Genomic DNA, 14,224 nt, shown 5'->3' on the forward strand with positions numbered 1-14,224 from the left:
TCTCTCCACTTCTAGGCCTTTCAATATTCAATAGGTTTCAATCAGATCCTCTCTCATTCTTCTAAACTCCAGCGAGTACAGGCCCAGAGCCATCAAACACTGCTCATACGTTAACCCTTTCATTCACAGAATCATTCTCGTGAACCTCCCCTGGACCCACTCCAATGCCAGCACATCTTAGATAAGGGACCCAAAACTGCTCACAGTACTACAAGTGCAGTCTGACTAATACCTTATAAAGCCTCAGCATCACATGCTTCCTCTGGTAGGGCAAATATGATGGCAGAATATAGTATTAATGGTAAGACTTTTGGCAGTGTAGAGGATCAGAGGGATTTTGGGGTCAGAGTCCATAGGACACTCAAAGCTGCTACGCAGGTTGACTCTATGGTTAAGAAGGCATACGGTACACTGGCCTTCATCAATCATGGGATTGAGTTTAAGAGCGGAGAGGTAATGTTACATATATATAGGACCCTGGTCAGACTCCACTTTGAGTACTGTGGTCAATTCTGGTCGCCTCACTATAGGAAGGATGTGGAAACCATAGAAAGGGTGCAGAGGAGATTTACAAGGATGTTGCCTGGATTGGGGAGCATGGCTTATGAGAATAGGTTGAGTGAACTCTGCCTTTTCTCTTTGGAGCGACGGAGGATGAGAGGTTACTTGATAGAGGTGTATAAGATGAGGAGAGGCATTGATTGTGTGGATAGTCAGAGGCTTTTCCCCAGGGCTGAAATGGCTAGCACGAGAGGGCATAGTTTTAAGGTGCTTGGAAGTAGGTACAGAGGAGATGTCAGGTTAAGTTTTTTTACGCAGAGATTGGAATGTGTGGGTTTTCCCTAGCTTTTCCTGTTTTGTTCCACGGTCCAAAGACATACCAGGTAGGCTAAATGGTCATTGTAAATTGTCCTGTGATTAGATTAGGGTTATTTGGGTTTGTTGGGGGCAGCAGGGACAGTGTGGCTCGAAGGGCAGGAAAGGCATACTACACACTGTATCGCTAAATAAATTTAGGGAATCCTACACAAGGACTCACAAGTCCTTCTGCATGTCTGATTTTTGAATTTTCTCCTCATTTACAAAATTGTGTTCGCCTTTATTCCTTATACCAAAGTGCATGACCATACATTTCCCTACACTATATTCCATGTGCTACTTCTTTGCCCATTCACCTAATCAGTCCAAGTCCCTCTGCAGACTCCATGCTTGCTCAACACTACTTGCCCGTCCACCTATCTTTGTGATATCTGCAAACTTGACTGGAAAGCCATCAGTTCTGTCATCCAAGCAACACACACAAAATGCTGGAGGAACTCAGCAGGTCAGAAAGATCTATGGAAAAAGAGTAAACGGTCGATGAGACCCTTCATCAGGACAGGACATCCAAACTGTTGACATATAATGTGAAAAGAAGTGATCCCAATACCGACCCCTACAAAACACCACTAGTCAACAGCAGCTAAGCAGAAAAGACCCCCTTATTCCCACCCTTTGCCTCCTGCCAGTCAGCCAATCTCCTATCCATGTTAGTATCTTTCCTGTAATACCATGGACTCTTATTTGATTAAGCAAATTCATGTGTAGCACCTTGTCAAAAGCCTTCTGAGAATTCAAATAAACAACATCCATGACTCTCCTTTGTCAATCCTGCCTGTTATTTCCTCAAAATATTCCAAAAGATTTGTCAGACAGAATTAGACAGATAGAGCCTATATTCTTCTGAAAGTAAAACACAGAAAAGTACAGCATAGTATAGGCCCTTTGGCCCACAATGTTGTGCCGACCCTTAAACCCTGCCTCCCATATAACCCCCCCACATTAAATTCCTACATATACCAGTCTAGTAGTCTCTTACATTTCACTAGTGTATCTGCCTCCGCCACTGACTCAGGCAGTGCATTCCACGCTCCAACCACTCACTGAGTAAAAAAACCTTCCTCTAATATCCCCCTGAACTTCCCACCCCTTACCTTAAAGCCATGTCCTCTTGTACTGAGCAGTGGTGCCCTGGGGAAGGGGCGCTGGCTGTCCACTCTATCTATTCCTCTTATTATCTTGTACACCTCTATCATGTCTCCTCTCATCCTCCTTCTCTCCAAAGAGTAAAGCCCTGGCTCCCTTAATCTCTGATTATAATGCATACTCTCTAAACCAGGCAGCATCCTGGTAAATCTCCTCTGTACCCTTTTCAATGCTTCCACATCCTTCCTATAGTGAGGCGACCAGAACTGGACACAGTACTCCAAGTGTGGCCTAACCAGAGTTTTATAGAGCTGCATCATTACCTCGTGACTCTTAAACTCTATCCTTCAACTTATGAAAGCTAACACCCCATAAGCTTTCTTAACTACCCTATCTACCTGTGAGGCAACTTTCAGGGATCTGTGGACATTTACTCCCAGATCCCTCTGCTCCTCCACACTACCAAGTATCCTGCCATTTACTTTGTACTCTGCCTTGGAGTTTGTCCTTCCAAAGTGTACCACCTCACACTTCTCTGGGTTGAACTCCATCTGCCACTTCTCAGCCCACTTCTGCATCCTATCAATGTCTCTCTGCAATCTTCAACAATCCTCTACACTATCCACAACACCACCAACCTTTGTGTCGTCTGCAAACTTGCCAACACACCCTCCTACCCCCACATCCAGGTCATTAATAAAAATCACGAAAAGTAGAGGTCCCAGAACCGATCCTTGTGGGACAGCACTAGTCGCAACCCTTCAATCCGAATGTACTCCCTCCACCACAACCCTCTGCTTTCTGCAGACGAGCCAATTCTGAATCCCCCTGGCCAAACTTCCCTGGATCCCATGCCTTCTGACTTTCTGAATAAGCCGACCGTGTGGAACCTTGTCAAATGCCTAATGTAATTGAAACATACAGAATTCTTAAGGAGACAGTTGCTGAAATCTGGAGCAACAAACAAAATGCCCAAGGATCTCAGTGGGCCAGGCAGCATCTATAGTGGGAAATGGACAGTTGACATTTTGGATCAAGACCCTCTTTCAGACACTGGAAGGAAGATACAGGATTGGGATATATAAAGCTAGCCGTCACAAACACAAATTATGAGAATGGCCATTCAAATCTGGAGTGAGAAGTAATTTCTTCATTAGAGGGCAGTGAACTTTCCGAATTCTGTAACTAACAGTGAAGTTGCATATTCAAGACAAAGCTCACAGACCTTTCGATATTAGGTGAGTATACTGAAATAGATTTGGGACAGTAAAATGATGCTGAGGTAAAAAAAATAGCCACAACCTTATTGAACCCTACAGCAGGAACAAGGGATTGATGGGCCTGCAGATGCTTGTGTTTCTTATATATTCTCATTTACTCTGGTTGTAATAACTCAGCCACCCTATTGTTTGAATTTAAGATTATCTTAATTTCTGCAGATTTATCATGTGATGAATTTGCTGAAACACTGTAAAGTGTTGGGCATTTATATCAGAGACATACAAATATTAAACTTAAAAGCTTTAACTAATCTTATTCTGAATTTATTGTTTAATTTTGTTTGACACAATCTCCTTTTGGTGCAAGTAGGTATCTAGAAAAGCTGAAGCTCTGTTAAGTGCCCTGCTGTTTTCAACTAAGTGGCATGGCTTGTAGAGTTGCTGCCTCACAGCTCCAGTGAGCCGGGTGCAATTCTGACCACTGGTGTTGTCGATGTGGAGTTTGCATGTCCTCCCTCTGATTGTGTGGGATTCCACGGGCTTAATGGTATTGGTCCACGGCATAAAAAAGTTCAGGAACCCCTGCCCTAGGTTATCTTAATTTCTCTTACACTCCAATGATATACAGTCTGAGGAGTTCAGTAACCATGCCAATTGAGGTTTATTGGACCGTTCATCATTTGCTAAAAATTGAATGTTGTCTAGATATGCAAGCCTGGGCAGTACGATATGGAGAGCAAGCTGTTGCCCATGTAGCAAACTCCCCATCTGATGAATCCAAAGGAATGGCAAAGCCGAATACGGTTTGGTACCAGCAGCATTGCAGGAGTTGCCAGTCAGCATTGGCCTCAACATAGGACTGCCTTAGGAGACTCCAGCTCCAGATTTTTCCCTTAGGATTTACTCCCAAAGCCTTCCCCATGAGTGGGTATAGCCACAAGGCAGTGGAGACAGTGAAGGCTGATGTAAAATATTTACTCAGTTCATCTGCCATTTCTTTGTCCTCCATTACTCTCTCTCCAGCATCATTTTCCAGTGGTCCGACATCCACTCTCATCTGTTTTACTCTTTATATATCTGAAAAAAATTGTATCCTCTTTTATATTATTGGCTATCTTCCCTTCATATTTTATCTTTTCTCTCTTTATGGATAAGGGGTACTGAACCTGTACATCAATACAAATTGGTGATGGTCAAAGGAGACAAGCCAAATTTCTTTAGCCTCCTGAAGGAGAGGCACTGGTGAGCTTTTTTGAGTAGGATGTCAACATGGTTGGGCCAGTTCAGGCTTTTAGCAGACATCCCACCTCTCTCGGAACTTCCAGGAGTCTCCCGCATATTAATAGTAGCTCCCTGATGCCCGCAAATTATATACAATATCACGGAAATCAATTTTTTTGAGAGCAACTGAGAGAAAAGCAAGAGAGAGTGCGAGAGCGACCACGAGAGAGAGCGAGAGAGAAAGCAAGCGAGTGCATGAGCGAGAAAGCGAGAGAGTGAGCGAGAAAGCAAGCGAGAGCGCAAGCAAGCGAGGAAAGAGAGCCAGCGAGACAGCGAGCGAGAAAGCGAGAGAGAGCGAGAGCGCGCGAGCAACCACGAGAGAGAGAGAGAGAGAGAGAGAGAGAGAGAGAGAAAGAGAGCGAGAGTGTGCCATTGCAGTGTTCCAAAAAAATATATAAAACATACGTCACCCCAGACTACACTAAAGTGTACCCCTGCCTAATAGGGGTCAAAATAATGACAGTGTTGCTCACTGCACTGTTTGCAACAATGACTTTTCTATTGCCCATGGTGGGTTAAGACTGTAAAAGACATGTTGAGGTGAGTTTAACAGGTTTAACGTTAGCTATTCATTAGCATAGCTAACGTTATTTAAACTAGCTGGCTAGCTGCTAAGGAGCTACTCTATTGCAGACATCCCATCTCTCCCGGAAGTCTCCGGCAAATTGATGGTGCTACCTCCCTGAAATGAGTTTTTGCAGGGTGAGATGTCTGTTTTAGTGATGTTCACTCCTAGGAATTTGAATCCCTCAACCCTCTTGACCTCAGCACTATTGATGTAAAGGGGACAATGTGTACTGCCCCCTTCCTGAAGTCAATGACCAGTTGTTTGGTTTTGCTTTCATTTTTCATTGAAAGGATGTTGCCATGACACCACATCACCAAGCTCTCAATTGCCTTCAGGTTTCAGGTTTCCAGCATCAGTAATCTTCATTTCAATTTTTATTATTGACCCTTCAATAAAACTGGAAAAGCAAGAAAATGACTGTTTTAAATTACATCAAAAGGAAAGAGTCTAGAAAACAGGGGCCATCAAGGAACTTCAAAGAATCAAAAATCAAAAGAAACTGTAGGTGCTAGATATCTAAAATATAAAGATATCCTGCATTTGTTTTTATATTAAGAAAACATATTTGTAATCTCGATAACTGGGTGCATTGTCACAGATATTTCCTGTATTTTCTACCAGAGGCATTTCCTCTATTTTCCCTCACAGAGACATCCTCGTCTCTCCGTCTTCCCATTCCTTGGAACTTAAACACACTTAAATATATTAAAATGTTAGAAATCTGAAATAAAAAGAGAAACAACGCACACAAAATGCTGGCGGAACTCAGGCAGCATCAGGCCACCATTGAGAACATCTACCATAAACGCTGCCTGGGCAGGGTGAAAAGCATTATCAGGGATGCATCTCACCCTAACTGTGGACTTTTTACTCTCCTCCCATCCGGTGGGCGTTATAGGAGCCTCCGCTCCCGCACCAGCAGCCACAGGAAGAGCTTCTTCCCTGAGGCTGTGACACTGCTGAACCTCTCATCACAGCGCTAAGCAGTATTGCATCTGTATTGTACTGTCTCAGTACTTCTATATTTGTGTGCTGTAGCACTTTTTTTTAAATTCGCAGTTATTTTGTAAATAACACTATTCTTTGCATTTCTGGTCAGATGCTAAATGCATTTCATTGGCTTTATATCTGTACTCGGCACAATGACAATAAAGTTGAACATAATCTAATCTATAGAGGGGAATAAACATAAATACAGCCTAATTCCCCGAGTTTCTCCAGCATGATGTGCGTGTTGCTCAAGGTTTCCTGCATCTGCATAATCTCTTGCGTTCGTGACTTCAAGTCAGAGACCGTCCGTCAGGGCTGGCGAAACACGCTCCTTACTTCCTCAGCTCCGATAAAAGTTGCCTGACCCTATTTCTCCCGCCGACAGCTCCGCATCTTTACCCCCAGGGGTTGGAAACTGGTTGCCGGCGGCTGGTCCGCCCCCGTCCCCGTGCTGCCTTACGGTCCGCCAACGCTCAGCCGATTGGCGGCACGTTTGAAGAGCGAGTCAGTTGCCGGGGAGCGCGGGCTGTAAACCAAGTCTTGGTCCTCCAGTGTCCCAGCGTGCTGAGCGGCCGCTGTTCGGCACCCAACCGACGCGACGATTGTGCCCGCTCGGTGTGCGGGCGAGTGACGAGGTTTGAGTTGTTTTGACTAGTGACATGCACCGGAAAATTACAGAGAAACAATGAAAACTAAGAAGCCCAAAGCTGCAAAGCTGGGAAAGAAAAGTAAAAGTAAGAGCGGGATTCCCCGGTTACTTTGTATTATGCATTTGCCCATTGATCTAGTAGGCCTTGTCAGTTGATGTTATAGTACAGGAAAATAGACAAGCCAGAAAGTATTGAGTGTTAGGAAATATAGATTAAATAGCGAAACCTTTCACTAATCACTCTGCATTCCTTCTGGGTGGGGTTTGGTGTCTGAATGTTAATTTCATCCATTCCCATTCGCAAGTTTTTATTATCGCCTCCCACTTTGTAGCACATTTTATTTAGAGATTACAGATCTACTTTAAATCCTCCCTCCACCATCGGAGAAACTGAACTTGACATATATTTAGGTAGTATCTTGTACTAAATTAGGATCATGTAAAGTAATTTTAAATGTGGTGTCATGCAGACAACTTGTGCAGAAGTTTTACAATCGAGCCCATATATCGTGATGAAAGTTAATTAGTCTGAAACATGTATTAAGAACGAAAATATTAGGAACGCAAGTAACTTTCAGGCCATTTATGAAGATTATGAATGATTTTCTACCTCAGCTTTATTTCCCCTGGCTATTCTTGAAATTTTAATACCCAGAAACTTTTCAATTTCTGTTTTGGATCAACTCAGTTCAAGACTCCTAAGCAAGGGGATGCATCATCCTTATATCCATGTCAGGTTCTATAAGAATTTTGTTAATTTCAATGAGATCACCTCCCATTCTTCTAACTTCTAGATATGCCTCATCTAATCAATCTCCACTCATACTGCAATCATACAGTCCTAGCAATTAGTCTTGCCAACCTTTATTACATTTTGTTTTAGCACAGCAAAATCCTTTTTATGATATGCAGTGATCTAAACTGCATCCAGTACCTCCAGCTGATGTTCTATGGAGTCCATGTATAATTGTTGTAAGACATCTTTCTTCCTGTCTGAAATCCTATTGTAAGAAAGATCAACATGCCATTTGTCTTCCTAATTCCCTGCTCCCTCTGGTCCCTTTGAACACCAATCTTTTCATGTTTTCACTATTTACAAAAAAAAGTTCCACTTTTCTGTTTTGTGTACTTGTGGATAATCTCAAGGTTTTGCTCATTCCACCTCCATGTCCTTGCCTATTCTGCTCATTCCTATCCCTTTTGAAGTCTTTTTAAATTTCATACTGTCTTTTTTTGCTAATCATATTCACAAAGAACAGTTGATTGGAAAATAGTTAAGCATATTAATCAGATATGATTTCCCTTTCATAAATAGTTGCTAATTTTTCTCAATCATCTTATACTTTACTGGGTGTTGTACCTTTGCAGCCTTAGTCAGAAATCTCAATGCTACTAGTGTTGAGCTAACAGGCTGTTGGATCCCTGTTTTGTTTCCCCATCCAGTTTCTTAAATACAAGGAACACACATAAAAATTGCTGGTGGATGCAGCAGGCCAGGCAGCATCTATAGGAAGAGGTACAGTCGATGTTTTGGGCCGAGACCCTTCGACAGGACTAACTGAAAGAAGAGATAGTAAGAGATTTGAAAGTGGGAGGGGGGGGAGATCCAAAATGATAGGAGAAGACAGGAGGGGGAGGGATGGAGCTAAGAGCTGGACAGGTGATTGGCAAAAGGGATATGAGAGGATCATGGGACAGGAGGCCTAGGGAGAAAGAAAGGGGGAGGGGGGAAGCCCAGAGGATGGGCAAGGAGTATAGTGAGAGGGTCAGAGGGAGAAAGAGGAGAGAGAGAAAAAAAAATAAAATAATAGTAAATAAATAATGGATGGGGTATGAAGTAAATATAAGGTCTCAATTGCGGTTGACACAAGATAGGTGGGAATATAAACAGTGAAGAAAACATTTGGACGCTACAAATTGATAGATTTGTGAAATCTAAGATTAATAAATTAACAAATTCGAAAGATAAATTGGGTTATTTTGGGTTTCTTGCTTTGCAGCTGACTAAGCAGAAAATTCTCAAAGTTGTATAATTTTTGCATTCTTTGATAATGTTCTTGAATCTTGATTAAGTATGTGAGTAAAAGGAGAACATTGGAAAATGTGAAATAATCCATTTTGATGGCAATAATAAAAGAGCAATATAGAAGTTAAATGGTGAGAGATTGCAGAGCTCTGAGTTATGGAAGAACTTGGATATTCTACTTCGTGATTCACAAAAGGCTAGAACATAGGTATCAGATTCAGGTTTATTATCACCAGCATGATGTGAAATTAGCAGCAGTTCAATGCAATACATAATATAGAAGAGAAAAAATAATAATAAATAAATCAATTACAGTATACATATATTGAATAGATTAAAAACGTGCAAAAACAAAATATATTAAAAGAAGTGAGGTAGTGTCCAAGGGTTCAATGTCCATTTAGGAATCGGATGGCAGAGGGGAAGAAGCTGTTACTGAATCGCTGAGTGTGTGACTTCAGGCTTCTGTACTTGCTGCCTGATGCTAACAAGGAGAAAAGGGCATGCCCTGGGTGCTGGAGGTCCTTAATAATGGACGCTGCCTTTCTGAGACACTGCTCCCTGAAGATGTCCTGGGTACTTTTGTAGGCTAGTACCCAAGATGGAGCTGACTAGATTCAAAACCCTCTACAGCTTCTTTCAGTCCTGTAGCCGCCCCTTCCCCCCCCCCCCCGATACCAGAGAGTGATGCAGCCTGTCAGAACGCTCTCCACGGTACATCTGTAGAAGTTTTTGAGTGCATTTGTTGACATGCCAAATCTCTTTAAACTCCTAATGAAGTATAGCCACTGTCTTGCCTTCTTTATAACTACATCGATATGTTGGAATCGGGTGAGATCCTCAGGGATCTTGACACCCAGGCACTTGAAACTGCTCCCTCTCTCCACATCTGATCCCTCTGAGGACTGGTATATGTTCCTTCGTCTTACCCTTCATGAAGTCCACAATCAGTTCTTTGGTCTTACTGACATTGAGTGCCAGGTTGTTGCTGCAACACTGCTCCACTAGTTGGCACCACCTGAGATTCTACCAACAGTGGTTGTATCATCAGCAAATTTATAGATGGTATTTGCGCTATGCCTAGTCACACAGTCATGTGTATATAGAGAGTAGAGTATTGGGCTAAGCACACACCCCTGAGGTGCACCAGTGTTGATCGTCAGCAAGGAGGATGTGTTATCACCAATCCGCACAGATTGTGGTCTTCCATTTAGGAAGTCGAGGATCCAATTACAGAGGGAGGTACAGAGGCCGAGGTTCTTTAACTTCTCCATCAGGATTGTGGGAATGATGGTATTAAATGCTGAGCTATAGTCGATGAACAGCATCCCGACATAGGTGTTGTCCAGGTAGTCTAAAGCCGTGTGGAGAGCCACTGAGATTGTGTCTGCCATTGACCTTTAATGGCAATAGGCAAATTGCAATGGGTCCAGGTCCTTGCTGAAGAAGGAGTTCAGTCTAGTTATGACAACCTCTCAAAGTATTTCATCACTGTTGATGTGAGTGCTACCAGGTGATAGTCATTAAGGCAGCTCACATTATTCTTCTTAGGCACTGGTATAATTGTTACCTTTTTGAAGCAAGTGGGAACTTCCGCCTGTAGCAGTGAGAGGTTGAAAATGTCCTTGAATACTCCCGCTAGTTGGTTGACACAGGTTTTCAGAGCCTTACCAAGTACTCCATCTGGACCTTCCACTTTGTGAGGATTCACTGTCTTTAAGGGCAGCCTAACATCGGCTTCTAAGACAGATCACAGGGTCATCAGGTGCAGCAGGGATCTTCACAGCTGTAGTTGTGTTCTCCCTTTCAAAATGGGCAAGGAAAGCGTTGAATTCATCTAGTAGTGAAGCATCGCTGCCATTCATGCTATTGGGTTTTGCTTTGTAGGAAGTAATATCTTACAAACCCTGCCAGAGTTGCCATGCATCCAATGTCGCCTCCAACCTTGTTCAAAATTGTCTCTTCACAATAGCCCTCCGCAAATCATACCTGGTTTTCTGGTACAAGCCTGGGTCGCCAGCCTTGAATGCCACAGATCTAGTCTGCAACAGATGATGTACCTCCTGGTTCATCCACAGCTTTTGGTTTGGGAATGTACAGTAAGTCTTTGTAGGCACACACTCATCCACACAGTTTTTAATGAAGTTGGTAACAACTGCAGCACACTCATCCAAGTTGGAAGATGAATCCCTGAATACAGTCCAGTCCACTGATTCAAAGCAGTCCTGTAGGTGCTCCTGTGCTTCCCTTGTCCATACCTTCTTGGTCCTCACTACCGGTGCTGTAGTCTTCAGTCTCTGCTTATACTCAGGGAGTAGAAGTACAGCCAGGTGATCAGACTTCCCGAAGTGAGGGCATGGAATAGTACGGTAGGCATCCTTGATGGTGATGTAGCAATGGTCCAGTGTGTTGCTTCCTCTGGTATTGTAAGTGATCTGTTGATGGTACACCCTATCCTTGTTATATGCGGGGGATACATTCCTCGAAGTCGACGCCTAATGTGAATAATTATTTAATGGAGAAAGTAGGGTTGGGTTCTGGAGGCTTCCTAAATATGTTTTATCTGTAATTTATTCATACTTTCATACCAATATGACACAAAAGCAGTACCACAAGGCAGCATTCGTATTATATTTCATGAATTTAAGGTAATATACAACATAATAAATCATAGAAAGTTAACATACTAGGGTGTACAGTACAGTACTCACCAACAGTGGCAGGTGCGTTCGCTCCGGGAGATGAGTGGTTGTTGTGGTGTTGGGCAGCTTTACATGGATGAGGTGGATGGTTGTGTGTCGTCGGGATTATCAAGGACAGCAAAGGTTGAAGGAAGAGTCACAGAACTCTCAGTACTGCTGGCAGCAGGAGATGACACCGGTTTGAAGAAAGTGGTGAGGGTTGTTTGCTTGGCAGCATTTTGTTTTTCAGCATAAATTTGCTTGTAGGGAAAAAGGCTTGACTGCAGGGAATGACTGAAATGCTGACTCCGTTCTAAACTTGGGTTCATGTCCATTGACATTTGTGGCAAGTGTTCTGTAACCTTAAAAAATTTTGCCAGTTGCTTCACCGTAAAATCCTTCACCTGCAACTCGACACTTTCTTCTTCATCGTTATCACCTTCAGTCTGAGTTAAACGCTGAAGGTCATCCACACTTAATCCTTCATCATGAGAATCCAGGAGTTCTACCACGTCAGCAGTCTCGAGATCTGAGAATCCTTCCCAACCAATTTTACGGCTCAGGGCCACACAGTCCTGGACAGCTGCAGTGAAGGTGGGAAACCCCTTGAGGGTATGCACGCACTCTGCCCAAATTGATTTCCACGCTCCATTCAGACCTGATTTCTTTCCAGAATTCATCAATGTTGTTGATGGCATGTCTGATGTTGAAGGACTTCCACCATTCCCTCACCGTTGGTAAACTCCCGAGATTTTCAAAATCGCCTGTTGCTTGTAGAATCTGAGAGATAGTTCGTCATAAAAAGTACGACTTGAATGTGGATGTCACACCTTGGTCAAGTGGTTGAATCAGCAATGTTATGTTAGGCGGCAGGAAACGCACTGTTATGTTAGGATGAATGCTGTCCAAATGCTGTCAAGCAACAGAAGAGCTTTAAAGGCAAGATTCTGTTCCTGGCAGTAGCGTTCAGCCTCAACAGCAAAATGATTAGCAAACCAATCTTCAAAGATTTGACCAGTGACCCATGCTTCCTTGTTAGCTGCCTAGTGGACAGGAAGCATATTCTTACTCAAACCCTTAAGAGCACAGGGGTTTAGTGAATGGTAAGCTAAGAGAGGCTTCATCTTACAGTCTCTTTCGGCATTGGAACACATAAGCAAAGTCAATCCATCCTTTGCTGCCTTGAAACCTGATGCAGTTTTTTCATTCTTACTTATGTAAGTGTGTTTCGGCATAGGCTTCCAAAAAAGCCCGGTCTCGTCTGCATTAAACACCCGCTTTGGTGTGATGCCTAACTCGACTATCAAAGCCTGCAACTGCACAGGGTAGCATTCAGCAGCTTCATGGTCAGCACTGGCTTGCTCACCACGCACAGCTCAGTTATGAAGCCTGTGATGATAAACAAACTTAGAAAACCAACCCCTACTTGCATTAAAGCTAACAATATCACTTGACACTTCCTCACTAGCCTCTGAACAAAGGCAACCATAAATTTCCAAAGCTTTCACACGAAGATGATCGGAACTAAGTGTTTTTCTGTTTGTTTCATGCTCAATGTACAAACTCAACATTTGCTCCATTTTTGTCATAATCGGGTTACGCAGTTTGGTAACAATCTTTGAAGACACTTGTGATGAATCAATCACTGCACTTCTAACTTTCTCAGCATTTTTCTTGATGTTTCTGATCGTGGACTTACCCAGGCCGAAGTAGTGTCCCAGAGCTGTGTTACCTTCACCCGATGCCGCTCTGTTTATAATTTCCAACTTTTTTTCAAGTGTTAAAACAGTTCTCTGCCACTTGGCTGATGGCCCAGGACTTGACATCGGGCGCTGAGGAGGCATAGTTAAATATTTCAAGCACAAAATTAGTGCACTGTAGGTAAAAAGAACAACAGTTTAAGAGCGCAAGATCGCACATCCGCACGTTGCCAAAACCAACGCGAGACTGGTGGGAGTGAGAATGTGAGGCGTGCACACGTGACTTGTACTAGCAGGAAAGCAGTGCTCCTCGCATCACTGAGAGTTTTGGACGCATATAACGGGAAGTTGGTAGAAATAGGTTCCTCGCATAACTGTGAATCCGCACTGTCTGAAGGCGCATATAGCGAGGATAGGGTGTAATTGCTTAGTGATTTTTTTTGTCAGACTGGCCTAGTTAAAATCTCCCAAAATGATGGTGATGCGTTTAGGGTGCTCTGTTTCATGCATATTGATCCCATTGCTCAGATCATCTAAAGCCTGATTGACATTGGCCTGAGGTGTAATGTATACTGCTACCAAAATGACCCGGGAGAACTCCTGTGGTGGGTAAAAAGGACAGCACTTAACTGCTAAATATTCCAGAGGTATATCCTCTGCCTTCAACATCGTTGTTCTAGAGTCACTGCAGAGTAAACTAACACACCTAGCTGTACCCTACAGATCTGTCAGTAGATTATGAGCTTCCTGACGGGAAAGAAGCAGTAAATAAAGCTGGGCTAATACTTGGCTAATCCAGTGTCTTTTAGCACAGGCTGTCTCCAGTGCTGTGTTCTTTCACTTCTCCTGTTCTCACTTTATACAAATGACTATACCCACAGACAAATCCATTAATTCCTAAAGTTCACAGATGACGCAAAAGTAGTTGGTCTCATCTCTAATAATGATGTGACCTGCTGTCAAAGAGAGGGAGGCTGTCTTACAGCATGATGTGCTGGTAAGACTTGGAGCTTAATGCTATCAAAACATCGGAAATGAGGATTAACTTCTGCTGACACCCCACTACCTGTCACCCCCCCCCCACTTTAGAAAGTAAGTGTCTGTGGTCGAGTCATTCAAATTCTAGGGGACTACCATTACCAGT

General features: G+C 43.2%; 1 protein-coding gene across 3 annotated transcripts in view; it reads left to right on the top strand.

Annotated features, from left to right (window-relative positions):
* The first annotated feature begins 6,601 nt into the window (after positions 1-6,601).
* The window catches only part of c2cd3 (C2 domain containing 3 centriole elongation regulator), a 165,806-nt gene continuing 158,183 nt past the window's right edge, over positions 6,602-14,224 (top strand). For all 3 annotated transcript variants that reach the window (XM_072262790.1, XM_072262791.1, XM_072262792.1), the window contains exon 1: positions 6,602-6,758. In XM_072262790.1, coding sequence (XP_072118891.1) covers positions 6,710-6,758 — 49 coding nt within the window. In that variant the 5' untranslated portion in view covers positions 6,602-6,709. The remainder of the gene's footprint in view (positions 6,759-14,224) is intronic.

Source organism: Mobula birostris, chromosome 7 (assembly GCF_030028105.1).
Source record: "Mobula birostris isolate sMobBir1 chromosome 7, sMobBir1.hap1, whole genome shotgun sequence".
NCBI classification, from domain to species: Eukaryota; Metazoa; Chordata; class Chondrichthyes; order Myliobatiformes; family Myliobatidae; genus Mobula; species Mobula birostris.